At 38.5% G+C, this 25,710-nt stretch overlaps 1 protein-coding gene across 1 annotated transcript in view; it reads right to left on the bottom strand.

The window, feature by feature from the left end:
- LOC110207506 (liver carboxylesterase 1-like) overlaps nt 1-25,710 on the bottom strand; it is a 54,384-nt gene that overhangs the window by 12,561 nt on the left and 16,113 nt on the right. The window contains exons 2-9 of the mRNA XM_020985200.2: nt 25,107-25,311; nt 23,497-23,641; nt 17,937-18,070; nt 15,064-15,217; nt 7,370-7,474; nt 6,952-7,056; nt 5,637-5,675; nt 1,015-1,155 (exon numbers count right to left, since the gene is read on the bottom strand). Coding sequence (XP_020840859.1) covers nt 1,015-1,155; nt 5,637-5,675; nt 6,952-7,056; nt 7,370-7,474; nt 15,064-15,217; nt 17,937-18,070; nt 23,497-23,641; nt 25,107-25,311 — 1,028 coding nt within the window. The remainder of the gene's footprint in view (nt 1-1,014; nt 1,156-5,636; nt 5,676-6,951; nt 7,057-7,369; nt 7,475-15,063; nt 15,218-17,936; nt 18,071-23,496; nt 23,642-25,106; nt 25,312-25,710) is intronic.

Genomic DNA, 25,710 nt, shown 5'->3' with positions numbered 1-25,710 from the left:
TTGAGTTTAGGGGAAAAAATAGCTCTGCTTTAGATGCGTTGGATTTGAGATGCTTATGAGACATTCAGATGCAGATGTGAATCAGCCAGGTGAAGATGTTGGACTGGAACTCAGGAGGATATGTGGACTCAGGAGCCATCTGTAGAGAACTATTAGTTAAATCTATGGGAACTGGTAAGATTGCATTGACTATTGAGAGAAAAGAAGATGAAGAAAAAAAGAAGACCCACTGCTAGGATATACCCATGCACTAGGGCAGACCATGGATAATGAATCTCTGAATACAAATAAGAAAGAGTAGTTCAACAGGCAGTCCAATGTCACACCAAACACACACACACACACACACACACACACACACACACACAATGGGTCGAGGAGAGATATCCACAGGAAAGAGGGATCAGTGGTGTCAGATTCTGCAGAGAGATCAAAAAAGATAAATTCTCTTTTGGTTCTAACTCTGAGAGACTCTAATATTTACCAACCCTTAAAAGGAACTGGATGGAAAAGACTATAAAATCACTGGATAGCTGATTGTGTGTCCATATTGGGGCAGGAGGCAGTGGGAGAGAGGGTATAAGAAAAAACAGGGAAAGACCCAGGTTTTAATCCTAGCTATGCCACTAACTTACCTTGTCACTCTGAGTCTCAATTTTACCACATGAAAAATAAGAGATTCAGATTAGATGGTCTCTAAAGTTTCTTCTTGGTTTAATATTCCATTCTGTGAGTGAAAGTGCCAAATACCAGGTTTGCCTTTCCAACAATTTTACCGCTACCTAGAGCAGCTATTGAGGAATGAAGTTTGATGCCGATGTGAGGGTGGGGGTGGGGGTAGTTATTGTAATTAGCTCAGAACCTGCAGCAGATTATCTCTAGATCAAGTTATAGATTATTTTTCCAGTTAAACTACAAGGAAGCCCTAGTCCTGCAGACTGCAGAAAGAGAAACATGAGATTCCAGAAAACACAAAACCAAAAACTTAAACAAACAAAAACACAGTGTTCTCACAGTTGGAAGAATCCAGCCAAATTCATGATTGTTAATTCCTATGATATAGGGAACATGATTGAACTTCTTTTCAGCCAGGAGCTCTTCAGGACTTTTTGGCAAAAATACTCCATCAATGACTCCAGACAGGAAAGAAATTTTCTGGAAGAAGATTGAAAAATAAATAACATCTGCTTTCCATTAGTAGAATCGAATAAAAATAGATGACATTACTATGAACTATAATACAGGGGTACTATGCTGGCATTTATCCAAGATCATCATGGAAGCATTCCTCTTGGCTTCTGAAACACAAGGATATTTGAAAGCTAGTGTAGTTATGACATTACCAAAGCGAGATACCCAAGAGAGAACTGTTAGGAAGGCAGAATTCTTCAGACTTGTTCACTTATTGCATAAGGGCAGTAAGAGTTAAGAAACAAGGATGACTCTTAGGTTTTGAATTTATGGGATTGTAAGAATGGTTATTTTCTCATGAGTAATAGATGTCTGTAATCACAAATACTCAGTTCATCAGTGAGCTAATTACTTTCAGCTATATTAAAACTGTATCAACAAAATGACACATTTGGAAAAGTTAAATTGGATTGATATAACAAAATATATATTTTTTATGAATTTAACAAACACCCAAAAAGGAGCATTTCCATACACAAAGTAGAATTTTTAAAAGTATCATAGATGAAACTATAAGTTCCTACTACACACAACTTGCTTTAAAAAAAAAAGGTTTAACTTGTCACTTTCAAAGCTACCCTGCTTGTCTGTTTCTCTCTGAACTTCTTTGCATTTGACTCTCTTTTATTCCATTTCTTCTTCTTCTTCTTCTTCTTCTTCTTCTTCTTCTTCTTCTTCTTCTTCTTCTTCTTCTTCTTCTTCTTCTTCTTCTTCTTTTCTTCTTCTTCTTGAAATGTTGTCATTAGTTCCCTTATTCCCCAAATAAAAAGGGAAAAATAATTATTATAAAAAAACAAGCAGGCAAGCAAAATGAATCTATATATTTGACATGTGCAAAAAATAAATGCCTCATTCTGCACCTTGGTTCTATTATCTCTGATAAGAGAGGGTTAGAATGTTTCATCATCAGTCCTATAGAGTAGTGTTGTTCTCATTGATCAGAGATCTTAAATCTTTAAGTTGTTTTTATTTTATAAATTGCTCTCCTGAGTTGTTCAGTCCACTGTACATCACATCAGTTTATAGAAGTCTTCTAAGGCTTCTCTGAAAGCATTTCATAATGTCAAATGGCACAATAATATGACATAATTTGTTCAGCCATTCCCTAATTGATGGACACCCCTTAGTTTCTAGTTCTTCGCTTCTTCAAAAAGAGCTTCTATAAATATTTTTGTACAAATGGGTTTTTTTAACTTAAAAAATTAATTTCAATAAGTACTTATTAAGCATTTAATATATGCCAGGTACTATGCTAACTTCTGAGAGTACATGTAGGAACAGAAAGACAATCCTTGTCTTCAAGGAGCTTACATTCTAATGGAAGTAGTCAACAAATACCAGGTGAAGTCAAAGCTAAGGGAAAGGAAGGGAGTAGAAATGAAGGTTCTGAGAACTGAGGCATTGCAGAGAAAGTCTGGGAGAATAAGTATAGCCTGGGGAGAAATTAAGATGTGGCTGGCCTGGGCCTCCTGCAAAAGGAGGTTCTGTGAGGAACCAGTCAATCAGAGGGAGAGTGCATACTGGTGAAGAGTACTTCCAATGTGTGAAGTCCGGCAATGGGGTGAACTTTTAAGATGAAGAGATTTTCAGAATAGGAGAGTCTGGGAGTGTCAGGAGTACAGCAGCCTGGAGGTGTTCCTTTGGGGGTACAGGACTACTAATAGTAGCTCTGAGTAAAAGAGGAGGCACAATTTAGTGGCTTCCAAACTGATTTCCAAAATGGCAGTTTCACCAAAAATGTAGCAGAGTACCCGTCTTCCCCCAGTCCCTCCAATGCTGTCATTTTCCTTTTTTGTCATCTTTGCTAATCTGATAGAATTGTTTTAATTTTCATGGCAAAATAAAGTTTTTAAAAATTAGGGCATAAAAACAAGTCCTTCAGGGTTGGGATAGCTGTGCAGGATAATGACCATCCTAGGGCTCAGTGCTTCTGAGATAAAAGCTATCTGTCTTTTCATCTCTCCAACATCAAGTCAAGCCCTACCTCCCTCCAGAAAGTCTTTCCTGACTTTGCCTATACAGATCTCTCCTTCTTCTAAACTCATATAGCACTGCTGTGGAGATGAAAAGATTGCTGAATTTGGAGCCATACCAGGATTCAAGTTCTGGCTCCAACACATCCCAGTCATGTGACTGTGAGCAAATGACTTATACTCTCCAAACCCAACCCTACTTTCCTTAATTATAACAGAGAGAGAGAGAGACAGTTCCAACTGCCTAACTCATGGAATTGAGAGATAAAAAGTTAAAAACAAAAGGAGTCTGAACCAAATTAAAATGTAATTATGAAATATTTAACAAAATCAATGAAATATAATTGAACATAAATAATATTAATATGCAATTACACACACACACACATATATTACCTCATATTAACATTACAAAGTTAATCCTCAACTTTCACAGGGTAACTTTTCTGAAAAATGGTGCAAAAGTCATAAATGCTATTGTTGATACATTGAACCTATGGGAAATAGGGAGTTAGGTTCCAAGGACCACCAAAAATACCATTTTTTTTTACTAGAGTTGGCTGAAAATATACTTTTCTGCATCCAATTGTTTTTTTCCAATTTATTTGTTTATTTTTAGTTTTCAACATTCACTTCCACAAAATTTTGAGTTCAACTCCCTATCTCTCCTCTTCTCCCCCCTCTGTGATGGCATGAATTCTGATTCCTTCCCCCAATCTACCCTTTACCACCTCACCCCTTTTCTGATCCCCTTCTCCTTCTATTTTCCTGTAGGGTAAGATAGATTTCTATACCCCATTGCCCATGTATCTTATTTTCCAGTTGCATGCAAAAAAATTTCCAACATTCATTTTTAAAACTTTGAGTTCCAAATTCTCTCCCTTCTTCCCTCCTCATCCACCCTCCCTGAGAGGGCAAGCAATTAGAGCCTATACCGTATAATCATGCAAAACACTTTCATAATAGTCATGTTGTGAAAAACTAACTGTATTTCTCTCCATTCTATCCCACCCCTCATTTGTTCTATTCTCTCTTTTGACCCTGTCCCTCCTCAAAATGTGTTTGCTTCTGATTACCCCCTCCCCCTGCATCCAATTGTTTATAATAAAACATTAATTTTGATGAAATGAACTTTTCCTAACATAGTAACTATTAAATAACCCATAAAATGCAGTACACAAAATGAAATTGGTAACATGAAAAACATTTTTCTCATTAGTAATTCCCTAGAATTCTGTGACTTTTTGTGCTAACATTTCAATAAAAACAAAACAAAACCTTAATTTCAAACAATATTCACTTTTTATAACACATGATACCCATAGTACCATAAATGCAATAAAGTACAGTAAACAAAATTTTTAGAGCTAAAATATTTTTTAACAAGAATCTCATCTTTCACTGTGTCAGATGGTGGTGTGAGTCTGTGGTATTATATACTGTATTACTGTAAACCTCTCTACCTTGGCTGCACTCTGAAAACCGAAGGAAAGATTGCTGGGGCTTCAGTCACTGCTGTTGGAAGAAGGTAAGACTTCAAAGAATTTGACATCACCTTAGAGTCCAAAGATGTTATACTTTGGAGGCATAATTGCAACACAAAACTCAGTTTTAAAGGCAAACAATGAAAATATTCAAGGAATGCATGAGTACCTCTTTACAATGGTAGGGCGAACAAGATCAGTGAAATGTCTAATAGTGAAATGTCTATTGCTCTACAGACTTACGAGCATCACACCTCTTTTTTTTTCTCTACTTGCACATAGCTGCGAATGTCAAAATGAGGTCACTAATAAAATCACACTGATGCTTGAAGTCACAAAAAAATTAAACATGGTAATGTTAAAGGTTGACTCTGTGTGTCTGTGTATGTGTATGCATTATATAGTACAGAGGACATTTCCTCCCCCAGAAGTGGCCCAGATCAATAAAATCCTTAGTTCCTTTCTGTATCTCTATCACCTAGCTCAGGACTTTTATTTGTGTTTGCTAAATGAATTGTTTAATTGGTAAATTAATAGGAAAAAAAAAGTTTGGAGTCTCAAAAGAGACAGTAACAGCAAATGGTTTTGCAAAAGGCACTGGATTAATACTTTGTTCAAAGCAAAGTGGTTCTGTAGCAGTTGCAAGTATTCACCTCACAAATTGGTGGAGATTAACAGAGAACTGATTGTCTGAAGCCTTGGCCTTATTTCTGAGAGCTACTGAAAGGATTCATCAGCCCAGCTCATGTGGTTCCCTAGAGGCCACTATGAAACTGACAAAGCCAACCACAGCCTCAAGAAAGGGCATGTTTAGCAGTGGCTAATTGTATGTGTGTTGGGGAGGAGGCAAGGTAAGAGAGGAAGACAGGATGGTAGTGGAGGAATGGGACTGAAAGAATTCATGCTGGGCTTCCTCCTGTCTTTAATCAGCACTTGAAGGAGCCAAGATTTAAAACCCATAATTAAGAAAAGAAGAATTTTTTTTTACCTCCAAGGGATCTCCCAAGAAATCCAGGCCAAATAATCCCTGTGAAAACAAACAAAAAGGGTGGATGAGAGAACTTCACATAAAGAGTAGATCATGCTTTACATACTGTTTCAGTTCCTTCTCTCAATGTTCTTATGGATTAAGTGAACAGTTTCTGATCCCTTTCATACCAGGAGCAAACTGAAGCTGGGATAGTTACTGAGATAATGACAAAGTCTCCTGGAGCAAAACTAGGAGTCACCATATAAGGATCTCTTACCCAATTTTTCCCCACATGCTAGGCCTCTGAAGGAGAAAACTGGCCTGTGAATAACAGATGCTTTTTTTTCACTATTTTTGAGAACACCTAATCTGTCAGCAGGCCTTCCCTGCCATCAACCCATTCCCAGCTCCAGAATAGAAGCTGGGGAAATAAGAATGCATTGTTCATTCATATAACTGCAATTAGGATCATATTTGCGCTTGGTGGAAACATTGCCAATGGGCCTAGAACTGATCTAGGAACAGCCCCTTCATTGCTGTTGCACAAACCAGCTGGAGATGATTCCTTCATTACTTAAAGAAACCTGGCTAGAACCTTGACCTATATCACTAGAATTGAGATTCTCCAGAATCCCACCAGCCCCTTACCAACTGAGCTCATATGCATAAAGCAGAGTATTGTTGATATAGCCAAGTTGTGTTCTAAGCCCTGAAAACCACTTTTGCTTCAGTTTCCCAAACGTGTCTTACTTAATTGTTTGGGGCTGGAGCATATCTAGTTAAATATTCTAAGGCTGTATTTTATACTGTATGTGTGGACAGAGAACTAAACATCTGTGGGCAGATGACTTCAACTGAGTAGGCCAGAGAAATCCTGAGAAATGGGCCTATTTGGTGGAGAATTCAGGAGTTCGGCTTCCCTTTCCTCCAGAATGGGAACAAGAGCTCAGTTTCTCCTGAGCACCAAAGCATATACACACCACAGGCCCCTGCCTTTGTCTCCTCTGCAAAGATAGATTCTCAGGAATATCTGACAATGTGGTTTCCTTGAGTGGGCAGGGAATTCAAGAGTTCTTCTGATCTAGCCCCTCAGGTAGTTAGATAAGACATTCAGTAAGAAATCCTGAAGACTAGTTGTCTGGTCATGTCTTAATCAAACAAGGTGAGTTGGAAGGACTTTTATGAAAACATTTTTTTCTTAAAATATGGCTGTCTGTACTTTTGCAGATGAGAATTTCACATTCATAGAGGGCCATTCATTCTGTCTGAGAAAACTGAAGAATCTGAAGGGATCATGGGCATTGGCAATGGATTAGAATCCAAGGTCACTTACCATCTTCAGACCTACATCCAGGAGCTCCTCCTCTGATTTCTGTCGCATACAGTGAACCGTGCTGGCTGAAGTGACTTTTTTGCACCCAGAAAAAGTTGTAATTTTCTGCAACAAGATATAACAAGGACAATTTATGCTATCAGCCTATCCAGATAGGAATGCTGTGCCTAAATCCATGTGTTCTCAGACCTGTGACAGTACACCATAAAGGAAAGAACACTATATTAGAAGCTCAGGGTAAGTCCATGTTGTCATCAATTGCCCCTGCAACCTTCAGCAGGTTACTTTCCTTCTTTGGAATTCAGAATCCACTTCTGTAAAATGAAGGGTTTGGGCTAGATAATCTCAAAGGTCTAGATTCTATGACTCTTTGAAGACAGTAAAGGGTTTGGAATAAAATATAATGCAAAAGGCCTACCTCAGCTACTTCTGTGACACTAGAATTGAGCAAACTATCCAGTAAGGCAACTCCACTCTGAGAAATAGCTCGGTGGAAAAGGTTCTTGGTCAAAGGAGATAAAACCTAAAAGAAGAAAAGAAAGGGAAAAAATTACATTTCAAGAGCAGAGCCAGAGCTAGGATGGGGTCACTATGGCTCTGCCACTGGGCACTGAAATTCGGAGGGCACTGACAGCCCTAACATTTCTTCCCTTGCATTGAAAACAAAACAAGCAAACAAAACCTAATAACAACTGAGTTGGTATGTACATAGCATAAACAATTCATTAAAATAAGAAGCTACCATTTGATGACTACTTCCCCCAACTACTGTACCTTAGGTGAGCTCTTTCCCAACCTAGGCCTAACCTGTTCCTCACCATACATTAGTAGAGGCTTCTGCAACAGCCTTGAGATATTCCCAGGCTTTCTCCCCACCCAGGTCCTTTTTTCTAAGGATTCTCTTCCTTTCTCAAGTAAATTTTTCTTAAATGGTTGATTTGAGGGAATCCTGGGAAGGAGGCTAAATGAGAGATTTCTTAGTAGTAACTCTCCCTCAACTAGATTGAATAATAAAAATAAAGAACCACAAAATGCAAAACCAAAAATCTTCAATGACAATAAGAGGAAAAGTGAACGGCACCAACACAAATTCTTGGGGAAAGACAACTGGAGACCAACTTATCTGCTTCTGATTTCTCCTGCCATCCTTATTCTTAGAATTCCTTTATTTTACAACCTGGGTGCTAGCCCAGGGTAGAGAACTGCCATGCCCATGGCTGTGGCAGTTTCAGTTAATGACTTTGGAGTTAGTCCCTCGGGAGTCTACCAAGAGTATTCTTGATCCCAGAGCAGGTGGAAGTCTTACCATTCTGGTCCTACACTCTCCCACAGTTAATGTCCTGGTCTTAATAGGCCCTTATTTTAGGACAAGAAGAAACACAGAGGTAGTAGAAAGAATGAGAAAGAAGTGGAGAAGAGAGCCAATTACAAAGATTTTCCAAACACCTCTTTCAGCATTGTCCTGGGGGTCTCTCTCTTAACTCTTTCAAGATTAGCTCCTGGGAGCCATATATGAGTCTGAATAAAGATATATGTAGAGAGGAAAGTGGAAACCAGAAGAGCGAAACTGATAAAGGTGGTGAAAAGTCTCCCTCCTGTGGTATCCCAGAATTTGTTAACTTCACTCTCTAAGGGAAAGAGACCTCATCCATTTCTAGTAGTCTGAGAGAATAGAGAATAGACAGTGAGGGTTAGGGCCATGGGATAACAATACTGAATCTACAGGATGGAAAGGATTGGTTTACTAAGGGACACACTTTCATCAAGGACATGATAGAAAAATCAGCCCAGTGACTGATAAAAACAGACAAAAACTTATTGAATAGGAGACATAGACATTAGAAAAAAAGAAAAAAAAGGAACAAGGATCTTGCAACAAAGGAAACTGAGTAAATAATCACCTAAGCATTATGAAAGTATTGAAACAAATTGTTTGAGAGGCTCAGAAATGACAATTGAACAATTCAAAGAACAAAGTGAAAATATCAGAGAGATAAGAACAGAAATTAGAGATTTTAAGAAAGAAATCAGTGTCCAATCAAAAACTAGAGTGTTCGGAACAAAAGTCAGACATTTTCCCTATAGTACATTCTCTGAAAAAGGAAAAAAAAAGAATTAGAATAAAAAAATGAAAGAGAAGGAAAAATAATGGAGCAATTTTTTCTAAATGGGGGGAAAAAAACATGAAAGTTCTACAAACCAGGAATACTGAACATAAGGGAAGGTACATAAAGAAACAAACTGAAAATCATAGATTTTCCAGAAACACAAACACACACATGCACACACACACACACACACACGCACACACACACACACACACACACACACACACAGAGAAAGAAAACTTGAAACCTGAATATCTTGTAAGAAATCATTCAGAAATAGTGGAAGGACACAACAAAGCACAAATCAAGAGAACCCATAGAACAATGATAAAAAGACCCCCACCCAATTTTAATAAAGAAATCTTATAATCAAATTTTAGAACTGTAACATTAATACATTTTGTAGGTAGCATGGGAAAAATGCTTTACATTCCTAGAATAATCAGAATAGCACAGGATTGCTATTAAAATTAAAGAAGTAAAATTAAAGAAATTAAAAGAAAAATTGGAATATATTGTGATGAACAAAGAAAATCTGTTGACACCCCCAAATGGCATATCTTGCAAAGGTGAATCTCAATTGAAAACAGCAACAACAACAACAACTAATCATTCAGTAAAAGGAAAAGAAAAAAATTCATTCCTTCAAAGGAATCTCAAAGTGAGCTGAATATTTAACATGTAAACTAAGCAAACAGCATAGTTAAGTACTTTCACATAGTAATGAAAGATTAAGAAATGAAGTGTTTGTTTTCAAGAAGCTAGGGCTAGACAAGGATGTGAAAGTAGGCGGGGAGGGTGCTTTAATTATGTGATTTAATTTTTAAAAATATCATCTGAGAGGCAAGCAAAAGTCAACAAAAATATGACATAACTAAGAATAAAAGATATAATGGGAAAAATGAGTAAGTAGAATGAGTCAATCAAAATTTCAGGGAAAAAATTTCATTTTCTCCTAAATCAATATTAAAGGTGATGAAATAATATAGAAGAAAACCTTTTGGATGTGGAGATAGCAAAGTTAAAGTTAATGACAAATCAGGATTCAAGAGGAGAGATGGAAGATCTGTTCATTATCTATTCCCTCAACCACTGGAAAAGTAAGGATAAAAAACAAAACCTGACACTTTGCATAAAGTAACACATTGAAAACATACACACAGTAAAATTAAGGGGAAGAAAGAAAGTTTTTTATGTTTCAACCAACACTAAAAAAAGTAGGAGTTGAAATTGTGGTCTCAAATAATATAAGAATAAAATTTAAAGCCAGGAGTGACAAATAGTGAAATAACCTCATACTTGGTCAATAGAGTTAAAGCCTGAGATAAGACAAGTATGATTTAGTAGCAGAGACATGGAGGGTGGGGGTGAATAAAGATAGCTTTGTTCCAGAGCACCAAAATTCAGAGAATTCTGACAGGACTTTTCATTAGCATAGCCTACATAAATAATGAAAACAATTCTCTTCATCTCCCACCCCACTTTTCTCCTCTCTCTGTATCTGTCTCTCTCCCTCTCTTCTCTCCCTCTCTTCTTTCTCTCTCTCTCTCTCTCTCTCTCTCTCTCTCTCTCTCTCTCTCTCTCTCTCTCTCTCTTCTCTCTCTTCTCTCTCTCTCTCTCTCTCTTTTTCTCTCTCTCTCTCTCTCTCTCTCTCTCTCTCTCTTCTTCTCTCTCTCCTTATGTCTTTGTCTCTGTCTCTCTGTCTCTGGTAGCTTCTAAGTATTTGTTTCTATTGAGCTTTGTTGACTATCTTCTGGTCTAATATTTTCAATGCCATGCAAGTCATATTATACCCTACTAACCAAATTCAGGAAAAGTTGCTTAATGCAACTTTTGCAACCCATGTTCTGGGAAACAGATCATTGATTTCTGTTAAACATAGCTATCTAATTTAGTAGCAGCTGAGCATTCAGATGAAGTTTAGTCTGAATGAAAGTTAGGATAAAAAAGATGAATTCCTAGTTCCTCCACCTACCTAGCCTGTATTCCTGCCTTTGTAGTACATATATACAAGCTGACTTTGCATAGAAAAAGATCCAGCAAAAGAAATTGAGGAGTGATCACATGGGTAGGAGGAAAACCAGGAGAGAGTAGTACCATGTAAACCTAGAGAGAGGAGAATATCAAGAAAAAGGTAATTAACAGAATCAAAGGCTGCTGAGAGATCAAGAAGGCTGAGGATTCAGAAAAGGTCGTTGGATTTGGCAAATTAATATGTGATTGTTAACCTTGGAAAGAGGAGTTTCAGTTGATTGATGAAATCAAAAGCCAAATTGCAAAGATAAGAGAGGGAAAGGAGAGGAAGTAGAGGCACCTATTACAAATGGCCTTCTTGAGGAATTAGCCACAAAAGTGAGGTGAGATAAGCGATGATAGCTAGCTGGGACAGACAGATCAAATGAAGGATTTTTGAGGATGGGAAAGTCATGAGGGTGTTTGTAGGCAGTAGGGAAACAACCACCAGACATGAAGACATTGAAGATTAGTGAGTGAGTTGGGATGATAAAGAGTGCAATCTGCTGGAGATGTTGAAATGGAATTGGAGCATGTATTCATGTAGAAGAGTTATCTTTGCCAAAGAGAAGGGCCCACATGTTCATGTGAGACAGGGGTGAAGGAAGAGATAACTGCAGAAGGCATCTGAGTGATGAGAAAATATCTCATGACTATATAATCAATCTGAATGATAAGAGGATAAGAGGGAGCTTTAGTTAATGGCCTCAATTATTTCAGTGAAATAGGTGGAAGGGGAGGCATCAGAGGAACCAGGAGGCATCAAAAGATTTGGAAAAGCCAGTATGTTGGGCAGAATAGTGAGTCAATCAGGGACGTGTAAAATGATTGCCTCACTACACTGAGGTCCTCATTGAGATTACGAAACACCAATTTCTAATGGAGTTTGTTGACACAATTATAACAATACTACCTAAATTAATTCATATACTTGATATTATCCAATCAAATTACCAAGGGCACACATCTTTGTAGAATTAGAGATAATACCAAAATTCATGTGATAGGGAAAAAGGTCTACAACAGGGTTCTAAACTATGTGTATGTGTGAATCTGTCTGGGTGTCAGTCAGTGTGGTAAAGCTTATAGGTACCTTCTCAGAATCATATCTATAAATACATAAAATGTATAGTATAACAAATCAATTCTATTGAAATCCAGAAATCAAAATTAAAAAAAAAAGTTCATGAACTCCATGTTAAGAACTTTCTGTCTAGGTATGGGGGAAGGAAAGGGGAGGAACCTGCAGCCTCAAGGCCACATGTGGCCTTGTATGTCCTTGGGTGCGGCCCTTCTAACTCAAACTTCACAGAACAAATTCCTTTAATAAAAGAATTTATTCTATAAAATTTGGACTCAATTAAAAGGCCACACCCGAGGACCTAGAAGGCCACATGTGCTATTGAGGCTATAGGTTCCTCATCCCTGGCCAATGTCAGGGGAAATCATGAGAAAAAGAACAAATGACTGGGAAATATTACCAGAACTCAAACTATACAAAGTGTTCTAAAAGTCTTAGGGCAGCTTTAAGCCACTAAAGCTTGATAGGCTTACCTTCTTCAACCTCTTTAAACTTTAGTAGCTTAAAACTGCACTGAAAGTTTGGAATACTATCTACTATAAAACAAGTCTTTTGAACTATTGCATACTGCTAAAAAAAAAAAAAAACAGAAAAGGGGATAAGTAGAACTAACCCGAAAACCAAGACACAGAAGCAAATGAAAATAGCACCCCAGTGTTTGATAAACCCAAGGACAAAAGTTACTTGGGGGAAAGACTCTTTTTGACAAGAACAGCCAGGAAAATTGAAAACAAATTTGGCAGAAATTGAGTTTAAAGCAACATCTTATGCTATATATCATAGTATGCACATAATAGATATAAAAGCCAAACATAAAATGTCATAGTGCAAGAAAAGCAGAAGAGAATAAGACTATGATGAGTAGGCTTATAATTAAGAGAATTATTAGCTAAATTAGGGATAGAAAAGATCATAAAAGAAAAAATAGGCAATGATGACTGCATGTTTTTTAAAATCATACAGATAATATATATATATATATATATATATGTATATATATAATATATATATATATATATATATATATGAAAGTATAATTAGAAGAGAAATGAGAGAGTAGGGAAATATTTAAGCATCACTGATAATAAATTTTAAATCCCAGATGTTTAGGGAATCAATAAAAATAGAAAACATGAAGATGGATTCCCCAACAGAAATGTATGTGAACAATTTTCAAAAGCACTAAAAATCAATCAGTCCATCAACATGCATTTATTAAGCACCAGAAGCCTTAGGGGTAAGGTCTGGGCTTGGGGAATGCAAAGACAAAAGTGAAATAATTCCTACCCTCAAGAAGCTTAATAGGAGAGAGAATGTGCACATGTATTAATACATATACAACACATATAAAGCAGATACAAGATAATCTGTGTGGGGAGAGCACTAACATGGGGGGAATCAGGAAAGGCCTAATGCAGAAAGTGATGCTTTCAATGAATCTTACTAACAACTAGAGAATGAAAGAGGCAAGCAGAGATAAGAAGAGGGAGTATTCCAGGCATGGGAGAGTCAGTGTAAGGGCACAGAGATGGGTGATGGAGTGAATCACTAATAACAAAAGAAATATAAAGTTACAACAGTGAGTGGATGTCAAACTGTGAAGAATGGTGAAGATAAAAAAAAGTGACATCAGTGTTGGAAATACGGATATGGGAAAGCACATACTAATACATTGTTGGTGAGCTGTGAAAAACTCCAGCCATTCTTGATATTAATTTGGAATTATGTTAAAAAGAAAAAAACTATTTATATCCTTTGACCCAAACTTTTCTTTATTGGCCATATAACCCTAAGGGAAATCAAAAATAGAAACAAAAGTCTAGTATATACAAAAAATAAAATCATAGCATCACTCTGTGGTGGCAAAAAGACAGCAACAAAGCACCTTGTGGGAACTTGTGGGGAAAAACCAAATACCAAAAACAAAAAGACAAACTATGCTATATGGATGTAATAGAATATTGCTGTGCAGTAAGAGATTATAGAAATTAAGAATTAAAAGAAACATGGGAAGAACTATAGAAACTAATGTACAAGAAAATGAGAATTCCTTCTGAAATTTATAACTAGCAGTGGGATCTCTAGGTTAAACTATATGGATAGTTTGGGGTTACTTTCTTGGCATAATTCCTAATTCTTTTCCAGAATAAGTGGACTACAGCTCTATCAACAATAAGTCAATGTTCCTTTATTGCTTACTATCTCAGGGAAAGGCAAAGAGAGGAGAGAATATGGAACTCAAAATTTTTTTTAATGAGTGTTAAAAATTGTTTTTAGATATAATTGGGAAGATATTATACAAGGAAAAAAAAAACAAATAGTTTCCTTTATACAATATGTGAGAGGAAAAAGAACTAGAAAGATTGCCTTAGCCAGCCAGTGCCCTCACCACCCCCACCACTCCCATTGCCAGGCTCAATTTACAGAGGTAGAGAAAAATGGAGACAAGAGAAAGAAGAGAAAGAACCAAGAGGCAGAAAAGAGAGAAAACAGATGACAGAGAAAACAAGAAACAACAAAGAATATGGAGGAGAAAAAGGCTTTTCTAACCCCCCCCTCCACCCATTGACACCTTGACCACAAAGCCTTTTAATCTCCTGAGCCAGTCAATAACTTTCCCCTCCACTCGGACCTCATGCAGCTCTTTTGTCAGCACATTTTCAATACACTTATATGGAATATTGTATAGTATAGTCATCTGTGTTTGGGTCTTTTCCCTCTATCTGAGTATAGGGACCATAAATTAAATAAATTTTACATTTTTCCTATTATCTCAATCCTATGTACACAGTTGTCACCTAATAAAACATTTGCTGAATAAATGAGAAAAGGGGAAAATAGGTAGTTAAGAGGAAAAGAGGAGTGGACTGAATCCTCTTGTGCCATGGCATGGTACCCCTGGAAGCTCACCAATGTAGAAACACTGACACCTCCTGCTGACTCCCCAAAGATGGTGACTGAGCCTGGGTCTCCTCCAAAATTGGCGATGTTCTTCTGGACCCATTGGAGGGCAGCCACTTGATCTAAAAAACCCCAGTTTCCTCGGGCATGTTCATCTCCAGTGCTGTAAGGGAGAGGAAGCAAGAGGTATACATTGAATGGAAAAGACAGAGAAGGGATATCAGAGAAACAGTCACAAGTTAAGAGCAGAGCCAATAACCACCCAGACATGACAAACTTGGGTATCAGAAATAATGAGTAATGGTGAGCTTCCCCTTCTACTGAATCCAATTCATTTCATCCACATTGGGGTTTTTTTTTTGTTTGTTTTTGTTTTTGTTTTTACATATCTGTCATATATAAGTCCTGTTCACTTACTAGCTGTGAGACCTTCGGCAAGTTATTTAACCACTGTCTACCTCAGTTTACTTAATTATAAAATGGAAGAATAATAGCACTTAGTTTATAAGTAAGGTAAAAATCAAATGAAGAATATTTGTAACAGGCACTTAGCACAGTGCCTGGCTCTTACTAGGCGCTTAGTAAATGCTTATTTCCTCCTTTCCTCCCCTTCTGCTTCCTTCATTATATGTAAATTTACTAAGCACAGGAAATATGTGCTTGATTTCCTATTAACTCCATACCCCCATATTGCCTTCTGGGGGGGGGGTGTCTATCAGTATTGTTAACTGAATCCCTCAAAAGGGTCAAGATGAAGTCTCTCTTCCTTTGGTGCTCATCTCCTTGTAGTCTCACTATACCATGTTGATGCCCAGAGTCATAACTAGCATGAGGAAAATGGTGCTTTCCTTTACTTGGCCAACATGTAGGGCAGGGAGCATATTTCTTTCCTGGGAGTGTGTGTATGAGGGGTGGGGATGAGGCACAATAAGAGAAAGAATTGTTCTCTTTTGGTGAGCACCACAACCATGCCTTGGCATCCTGAGATTCTCTCCTCCTAGTGTTCTTCTCCCAGGACCACTATTCCCCCACCTCCCTTGAGGTGAAAGTTAGTGACTGTTCTCTTTTTATAACTATACCCAAGATTACAACATTCTCTTAAACACCACTGTTGCCCTCCACAGACACAATGGCTTTTGCTCAAGGCAAAATGATTCCTACTTTTGGCTCAGAATATGCCTTTTTCTCATGTTGTTTTCCTGCCCAAAATGCCTTCTTCCGACCTTTATGATCATGTTCCAAATTCTTTCTACTCCAGGCCACGGTGATTCCTCCCTCGTACGAATACCTGTAACTCTGGAGCTCTGGATTTGGAGACTGAAGGCCCCAATTCATTTAATAACTGCTATTTAATAACCTTGGGCAAGCTGCTTAACTACTACTCTGGGCCTCAGTTTCCTTATTCATAAAATGAGATTATAGTATATGACTGCTAAGGTCCCTGCCAGGGATATGATCCCCCTTAGCCAAATGTCTTTGTATTGTTAGTTTTTTTCAAGTGCACCTCATCTTCCCAGCTAAATGGTGATTTCTTCCTGGCCAAGGGATAGGTCCAACATTTTTATATCTTCTTCAGGGCTTAACTCAGAGCTAGACATAGAACCTTGTATCTGGTACTTAGAATTCATTATGTCAAAAGGGCAGCTAGGTGGCACAGTGGATAAAGTCAGAAAGACTCATCTTCCCAAATTCAAATCCAGCCTTACTGCCTGTGTGATCCTAGGAAAGTCACTTAACCCTGTTTACCTCAGTTTCCTCATCTGTAAAATGAGCTGGAGAAGGAAAAGGCAAACCATTTCAATAGCTTTGTGAAGAAAACCCCAAATGGGGTCACAACGAGTGGAACAGGACTAAAGCGACTGAATAATACAAATGTCAAAAGAGCTATGATTTCTACCGACATAGATTACAACCCCTCCACACTTTAATTTTAACTTTAATCTTCACTTGATGTCTAGAAATGGTGATTTGCCTCTCTGAATTTAGCTAAATTGTTCCTTAAAATAACAGCTTAATAGGGCCTGTCAGAATTTATATTACACTAGCATTCAAATTAAAAACAAACAAACAAACAAAACCATTTGTTTAGTAACTACTTCAGTCAGAGACAAACATTTATGAAGCACCTATTATACTCCAGTGACCTCCTGCCCCCCCCATGAAGTACCTTCTACTTATTTTGCATTTATTCTGTATATAGACATATTTTCTCCTCCAATAGAATGTATCCTCCTTGAGAGCAGAGGTTGTTCCATTTTGTCTTTATGTCCTCAGGGCCTAGTAGTGCCTTAATAAATGCTTACTAATCTATTAACTTAATGAGTAGCAGGTATATAATGCAAAACTCTTAATTCCATGATAGTAACTGGCACTCCAAGATGCATCTCACCAATCATAGGATAATAAGATTATAAATTTACAGCTCAGGGACCTTAGAGGCCATTTAATCCAACCACCTCATTTTACATGAGGTAAATGAGACTAGAGGAAGTTAAATGACTTGCTGAGGGAGAAGTGTGGGAGGGAGAATTTGAACTCAGATTCTCTTCAGATTCAAAGCCCTTTCTTCACTACTTCATTTGTGGATAAACAGTGACCCTGGCTATAGCTGTGAGATGCTGATGACATGATAGACTTTATGCCACAGTCTGTGACATTAAGAAGAGTAATTAGAGAAGAAGTCAAATAGGACCCATTTGTAGGCCAAGTTCCACTAAAGCACAAGGACACATAGAAGTGGTCTCTAGCAGGATGAGTTCACCATATTCCTGTGTCATGTGTTTCTCGAGAGTAGTTGTCATGGGAGAATCACAGCATTTCAGATTTGGATAGTGTCTAGGGTTCATATTGCCCTGTGGGGGTTCCTAGGTGGTAGATCTTACCTAAAGAGTCCAAAGATTCCCAGGCGATACTGAATGGCTACCACTACTACATCCTCAAAGGCTGAGAGGGCCAGCCCATCGTAGGTTGATGCAGCACCCACCAAAAGACCCCCTCCATGGATCCACACCATCACCTGAGGAAGTAACAAAGAATCGTACTGTCCACAGGAGCCCAGAGTTGAGAAAGCTCTCGAGGGGTCCCTTTCTGTAGCCCTAATTTCAGGAATATGAATTAATATTTAAACCACTCAGACCAGGTGTTATACCCATAGGTTCACACTTTTAGAACTGGAAAGGCCCTTAGTCCAACCCCCTCATTTTACACATAATACAACTGATGCTCTGACAGGTTAAATGACTTATTTGAAGTCACAAGGGCGGTGTGAGAGCTTGGATTTCAACCTAGATCCCTTGTCTACAAATCCAATATCATTTCCACTGTCTCCCTTCCAGTGACATCTAGGGAGTCGGTATAGGCATAGGTCTAGGAGATAGGAGACTTGGGTTCTAATCCTAGCATTCCCACTAACGTATTATATGAATTCAGATAAATTCCCTTCCTTTTACAAGCCTCATTTTATACCAAAAAAAAAATGAGAATGTTGTGCTAGGTGATCTCCAAGGTTCTTTTCAGCTCAGACATTCTGATTCTGAATGTCCTCTGATGGATAGATGGAAACAAAGGCCTGCTGGTAAATGTTTTGAAATTAGCTCTCTGATTTTAAAAAAAAAAAATGTATACAACACTCTTAACTTTAATCTGTTTCACTAATGTTTTCTCCATTACTTAGATCTAGACAATCAACAAAATATCAACAAAACAATCAAGAATTGTAGCATTTGTGGATTTCTGAAATGCATAAAAATGAACAATTGGCCCCTACTAGCCAGTCTGAGCTGGCTTCAGCACACCCTGGGATGGCAGGAAGGAAAAAATATCTCCAGCGATTAATCCCTGTTTTCAGTGTCTTTGTACCACACCTCTGAACCAGTTTTTAGTGTGGGAGCTCTAGTGTAAGATGATGGAAAGCGATAAACAGAGACAAATAATGCACACCTTAGCTCTATGGGCCGAACTAATTGGGAAGGGAAACCACTGGTGATGAAGGAAAGTAGAAGGTAATACTGTGCTTCCCATTCAAGTTTGTTAAAGAAATGTGATGTTTAAAAAGTTTGGGAGACATAATTTCTGGGTGATTTAATCATTTTATTAATAATGCCAGTATATTTATTAATAAAAGGATTTTATTTGGCTGTCTGTCTCTTAGACCAAAGACAATCATGGCAGGCTCATGGCTTATATGCCTTTTGGAAGAGGAGTGCTTCTGAGGGTGGCAATCAACTCTGACTGGTTAACAATTAATGAGAGGTAGACTTTACAAAGAGAAGTGTGCTCACTGCAATAAGGGGCTGAGAGTGACATCTTGTCACTCTTGGCCAGAGAGACTATCCCTATACCCAGACCACACCCAACCTTGGGCAATCTAGACAAAGAATCTATATCCCCCATCTAAGCCTGAGCTAGTTGGGTGGAGTAGCAATAACTAGAAAAAGGAGAATGCTCATCCTATCTTTCATCAGCCTGGTCCTTCAGAAAATGGACAGGAAAGTAGGAAGAGTAGATAAAACTGGGGTCTCCCCAATTTTGATAATTGTCCACTAATATGAGAGAGAAATAAACATTTCTCTCAGAAACTAGTGATGTTTGCCCTGGAGAACACTTCCGGGGAGATGAGTTTAGGTAGCTATTATCAAGTATATGAAGGACCGGCATGCAGAAAAAAAAAAAAAACTAAACAATAAACTTGTTCTGTGTGGCCCCAGAGGGAAGAACCTGAAGCAATGAATGGAAATTACAAGGAAACAGATTCTAACTCAATGTCAGAAAAAAATTTCCTAACACTAAGAGTTCCTTAAAAGGTGAATGGGATGCCTCAGTTGATCTCTCATTTTTCCTCATTGGAGGTCTTCAGGCAGTGGTTTCTTTATCATTTTTTCAGGTATGCTATAGGGGAGACTCCAGTTCTGGCATGGGTTGACTCGATAATCTCTGAATTAGTTCTAGCTCAGAAATTCTGTAATTAAGCTGGAGAACCTCCAGATGTTAGTGACCATGGTAGAGAAAAGCCTGAAGACAGGAGAAGCTTGGAGAAGATTCAGGTATAATATACCATTTTCATGTACATAAAAGAATGGCATAGGCCCATTAGTTCTCAAGAACAGAGCTAGAACGAGAGAGGAAGATAAGGAGCAACTTTTTAACAATTAGAGTTCTCCAACAATGTACTGGACCTCATGGAGGAGTGAAGTGCTGTGTGTTATCTTAGGCAAAACAATTTCGATCTGTTATCTAATACTTGAGGAGTTAAGGGTTTTCCAGCAATCCAAATTAAATAGGAAGCAGGGAGGTGGAAATGTCATGTTTCAGGGCTGTTCAGGTAGACTATCTATCTTCCAGATTAGAATTGGATTCAAGTTTGGTTCCAAGCTACCCCATCTGGCCTCTAAGAGAAGCCATATACCTCTATATGCCCAAGGAATTCTATTCCATTCTTAGAATTGTACAAATTAAAAAGAAATAAACAAGGAGTACAAATTTAGGCTTGAGAGGAACCTTAAAGACCATCCAGTTGAAGCCCATAACTTTACAGATGGGAAAACTGAGGCCAAGAGAAATTATCTTCAAGAAAATTGCAGAATACTTTGCAAAGTCAATCAGAATCCTATTAAATTGTTCATGCTGCTAGTTCTCTTTCTCATTGATGTGGATAAATGACAGTTATGGAGGAGAGGAGGAGTTACTAATCTAATGCAAGGGCCTTAAACAGAATCAGGAGACCAGATCTAAAGTTTTGGTGGAGGAAATGAAAACACGTCCCACGGAGAATACATGATTTGGGATAAGGGTGGGAGTACAATAGCTGCCTGCAGGCATTTAACAACCCATCACGTGGAATCAGTGGAGCATAGTATACAGATAGAGAGTCAGACTTCAAGCCAGAAAGACCTGGGCTCAGGTCCTGCCTCTGATATTCTGGCTATGTGACTCTAGGCAAACTAAGTTGAAGAGAAAAGTGCTGACCAACACAGGTAAAGGAAGATTCTTTACCTGCAAATTCTTTATACCAGAGGTGTCAAACACTTCAGCTGGCCTGAGCCAGATTAAAGTAAAATTGGGAAATATTTAACAAGATAGCTACAAATACAATAGAACAAAAATAATATTAACTTTAGGACAATTAGGTGGTGCGGTGAATAGAATTCTAGGCCTGGAGACAGAAGACTTAATTTCCTGAGTTCGAATCTGGCTTCAGACACTTAGTAAATGTGTGACCCTGGGCAAGTCACTTTACTCTATTTGCTTCAGTTTTCTCATCCGTAAAATGAATTGGAGAAGGAAATGGCAAACCATTCCTTGCCAAGAAAATCCCAAATGGAGTCATGAAGAGTTCAACATGTCTGAAATGACTGAACAACAATAAAATATTAATATGTAGCTTTCTAAGCCTATATGGCCTAGAGAGAGTCTTACATATGTTTTAGTCCTATTTCTATTTGAGTTAACACTACTGTTCTATACCAAAGTAATCATAATTCTAGCCTTTATCTTTTATCATATGGTATAGGGATTAGACTTTTCTCTTTTGCCAGAGAAAGCAGGGCTCATAATATCAGGGATGAATTACTGAGAGATTTGGCTGCCTTGAGAAGTAGTGGGTTCCCCCTCAAAGGAAGACTCTAAGCAGAAACTGGATGACCACATGTTAGAGATGTAGTAAAAGTTCTGGCTCAGTCATGTTTTTGAATTGATGCTCTCTGGGTTGCTGGTCAATTCTGAAATTCTGTGATATTGTCAGAGTTTCATCTCTTTCAGCTGGTCAACAAGCAGTGATGATGATGATGATGATGATGATGGCAGCTAGATGACTCAGTATATAGAGCAGTAAGCCTGGAGTCAGGAAGATCTGAGTTCAAATTTGCTCTCAGACATAGCTGAGAGACCTTGGACAAGTCATTTAATCTGTTTGACTTAGTTTTCTCATCTGTAAAACGGTAGTAATAATAATAGCACCTACCTCCTGGATTTGTTATGAGGTTTAAATGAGATAAGAATTGTGAATTTCTTAACCTAGTGCCTGCCATGTAGTGTTATATAATTGTTAGGTATAATAAAAATAAGAACTAATATCTATGTAGCACTTACCATATGCCAGGCACTATGTTAAGCTCTGGGGAAATAAAGAAGGGCAAAAGATGGTCCCTATTCTCAAGGAATTCAGAGTCTAATGGATGAGACAACATGTAAACAGCAATATATAAACAAGCTACATGCAGTATAAATAAAAAATGATTAGCAGCAGGAAGCCACTTTAATTAAAGGAGATTGGAAAAGACTTCCTATAGCTGGGACTTGAAGGAAGCCTGGAGACAGAGATGAGGAGGAAGAACATTTCAGACATGAGGGACAGCCAGAGAAAATGCCTGGGTCTGAGAGATGGAGGCTATTGTATCTGGATCTCAGAGTGAAGTGGGGGTGGTTTGGGAGGGCATAAGGTATAAGAAAACTGGAAAGGGGTGTGTGTGTGTGTGTGTGTGTGTGTGTGTGTGTGTGTGTGTGTGTGTGTGTAATTCAGAAGGGCTTTAAATGCCAAATAGAGAATTTTATATTTGATCACAGAAGTGATAGAGAGTAACTGGAGTTTATTGTGTAGAGAAATGACATGGTCAATTCTGTCCTTTAGGGAAATCATTTTGACAGCTGAGTGGAACATAAGCTGGAGTGGGGAGAGACTTGTGACAAGAAGACCGCTCAGTAGGCCAAGAGTCTATTGTGATAGACTAGGTACGAAATACCTAGTCTGTACCAGGGTGGTGGCAGTTTTAGAGGGGAAAAGGGACCTTATGCAAAAGATGTTGCAAAGATAAAATCAACAAGCCTTAGCAACAGATTAGATATGAGGGGTTAGGGGTAGAGTAAGGAGTCAAGGATGGCACCTAGATGATGAACTTGGGTGACTGGGAGGATGGTGGTACCCTTGACAGTAATAAGAAAATTAGGAAGAGGGGTAGGTTTGGGGGAAAGATAATGGATTTAGTTTTGTCCATGTTGAGTTTAAGATATGTATGAGATATCTGATAATTGGATATACCACTAACCAGCTGTGTTAACTTTGGTCACTCTCTGGATCTCATTTTCCTTCTCTGTCAAATGGAGAAGATAACATTTGTCCCTAGGGTTGAATGAAATAATGTGGATGAAAGAGTTTCACAAATGTAAGAGATATGTAACATTTTACTCTAAGTTACCACTGTGAGTTTCCTGCCACCTTCCAAGGCTATATAAATAAAGAAAACTGAGGTGAAGAGAGAGAAGCTATGTGTCTTTAAAAGGCTAAACAGCTTGCTGCTGAGAACCAATGGAAAAATCAGTATCCCAAGTCCCTGTTCCCCTCTTCCAGACCATGGGCTCTTTCTCTATCCTCTTCTACTGTAGATGCATGTAAGGACAATAAATCCCCAACTCTAAAGTCACAGTAAACCCCATCTACAGCCTCCTTACAGGTAAGTTGGTCTTCTTTGATAGGTCAGCAGGGGTATAAATATTTAGGTATAAACAGTCTTCAGATACTTTCAAGGAAATTTTTTCTTCCCGGTTGGTAAAAAGGTCAGAGAGTAATTGTCCAGAAACTGGATCCTGGGCACACCTGTGCAAGGAAACATGACAAAAACATCATTTATTTTCAACACCATAGACATGGAACTATAAGAGACCTTAGAAATCATCCAGCTCAACCGCTCCATTTTACAGACAGGGAAACTGAGATCCAGAGAACATAATGGACATCTAGTAAGTGTTCCTTGATTAACAAGTTGATTGTTAAGTGCATAAAAATAAGTGGCACAGCACGGGCTCCTGGTTTCTGCCTCTAAATTCAAATTGTCCTATACAGCAGCACATCTGGGAAATTTTACTTGAAGCCATAGACTCAAAGATCACAGATCATAATGGGTTTGAGGCTGGAAGGGACCTTAGAGGTCACCTAATCCAACCCCTTCATTTTACAGTTGACAAATTTGAAGCCCAAAGAGATGAAGTGATGCCTAATGTCATATAGGTTGGAGCAGAGACAGGATGTTGAGCCAGGTTCTTTGATCCCTCTCCCAATTCCTTCCCCTAATTATTTAATGGAAAGGGTAATTATGGTTTGGCTTTGAATGATTTATTTATTTTTTGAAAGTTTCTAATATGAACTACTTACTTTCAATGTGGCCTTGGGCAGGCCCTTCCCTGTCTAGATAACATTTCTCCCTCTGGATCATGAAGGGTTTATATTAGATGATTTCTAATGTCTCTTCCAAATCTAACATTCTATAGATAACTTAGGTTTAGGGACATCAGAATGGTAAGGAGAAAGAGAGTTGTAATGAGAGAGAGAGAGAGAGAGAGAGAGAGAGAGAGAGCCTGAAGATATCAGATTCATTTGGTAAACACTGAGATATTTCCAGGGCCAGCCATGAGCATATGTGGTAAAAAGAATTCTTCATGCCCTTTTACTCCCCATTTCTACTTAGTGTCCTCCCAATACACTTGAGCTGTCCCTAAGTTCCTTGGGGATCTGCTGTCCCTCTCCCAGATATTCCCTGTGCTCTGTAGATGCCAGTGGTCAAAGATCAGATCCACGCCTTTCCTCCTAAATCTCCTGATTTAAAGGTTAATGGCTCACCAATTACAAACATTTTATGGCTCAGGATCAGTCCTGACATGAGGGAAGAATAGAGGTGAAGTTCATTTGCCATTGTGCTTGGCAGTGTTCCCCTTCAGTAGATAAAATATCCACATACAAAAGAGGCAAAGGGCAGTGCCTTCTAATCACATGAAGGAAACAAACTCAAGAGATTTTAGGAATACTAGTGTCATCTGGCAGCAGTTAACTCATTTGGTCATTTGGCTGGGATACCCCAAGGCAGGCCAATCATTTCACAGCTTTAGGGAAGACCACTGTGCAGACCTGCTAGGTTCCCCTACAAGAGGCCCTCCAATCTCTGACAGTGCTTAAGCTCTGGGGTGAGCAAGTTGAAGGAACAGGAATGTTTCTCATTGAGTAAGGCAGAGGGCATGTTCTCTTAACTCTTCCCATCCTCAGAAGAAGCTGAAGGCTGATGGCTTACATGGGTGGGTAAGTAGTGGTGCTCTTCACATAGTCCCAGGGCTCTGCAGGCTGTGGTGGAGTAAATCTCAGGGGTCCAAGAGGAGCTTTGGCAAAAGGGACACCCAGGAAAACATTGACAGTTTTGTCAAATCCTTGTAGGCTCTCAAGTTTGCCTTGGACTTTTCCATACTGAGTGTCCACTACAGGTGTTGAGGACTGCTGCCCTGTGAAACATAGAAAAAGAGAGAAAGAGGGGTGATTGGATTGGGGAGGTAATATGGTGGAGTGGAAAAACCACTGGACTAGGGCTCAGGAAACCTTAGTGCTAGTCCTAAATCCATTTTTCACAAGCTTTATGACCTTGGGTAAGTAACTTAATCTCTCTGGTCTCTGCTTTTTCCCCTATAAGTACAGTACTAAGTCAATAATTCACATTTCTTTAGTGCTTTATAGTTCATAAAGTGTCTTCCTCACAACCTTGGAGTCAGGTAGCATAATTATCTCCATTTTGCATATGGGGAAACTGAGGATTCTAAAGGTTATATGATTTGCCCAAGACCACATAATAGGGTAACAGTTTCTAAAAAACCAAGATCTGTGCATTTTATACTATACCACAGCTT

This window comes from Phascolarctos cinereus, unplaced genomic scaffold, assembly GCF_003287225.1.
Source record: "Phascolarctos cinereus isolate Bilbo 61053 unplaced genomic scaffold, phaCin_HiC Scaffold_2;HRSCAF=192, whole genome shotgun sequence".
In the NCBI taxonomy this organism is placed as follows: domain Eukaryota; kingdom Metazoa; phylum Chordata; class Mammalia; order Diprotodontia; family Phascolarctidae; genus Phascolarctos; species Phascolarctos cinereus.
The sequence above is the reverse complement of the archived record's forward strand: the minus strand, read 5'-3'. Positions and strand labels throughout refer to the sequence as shown.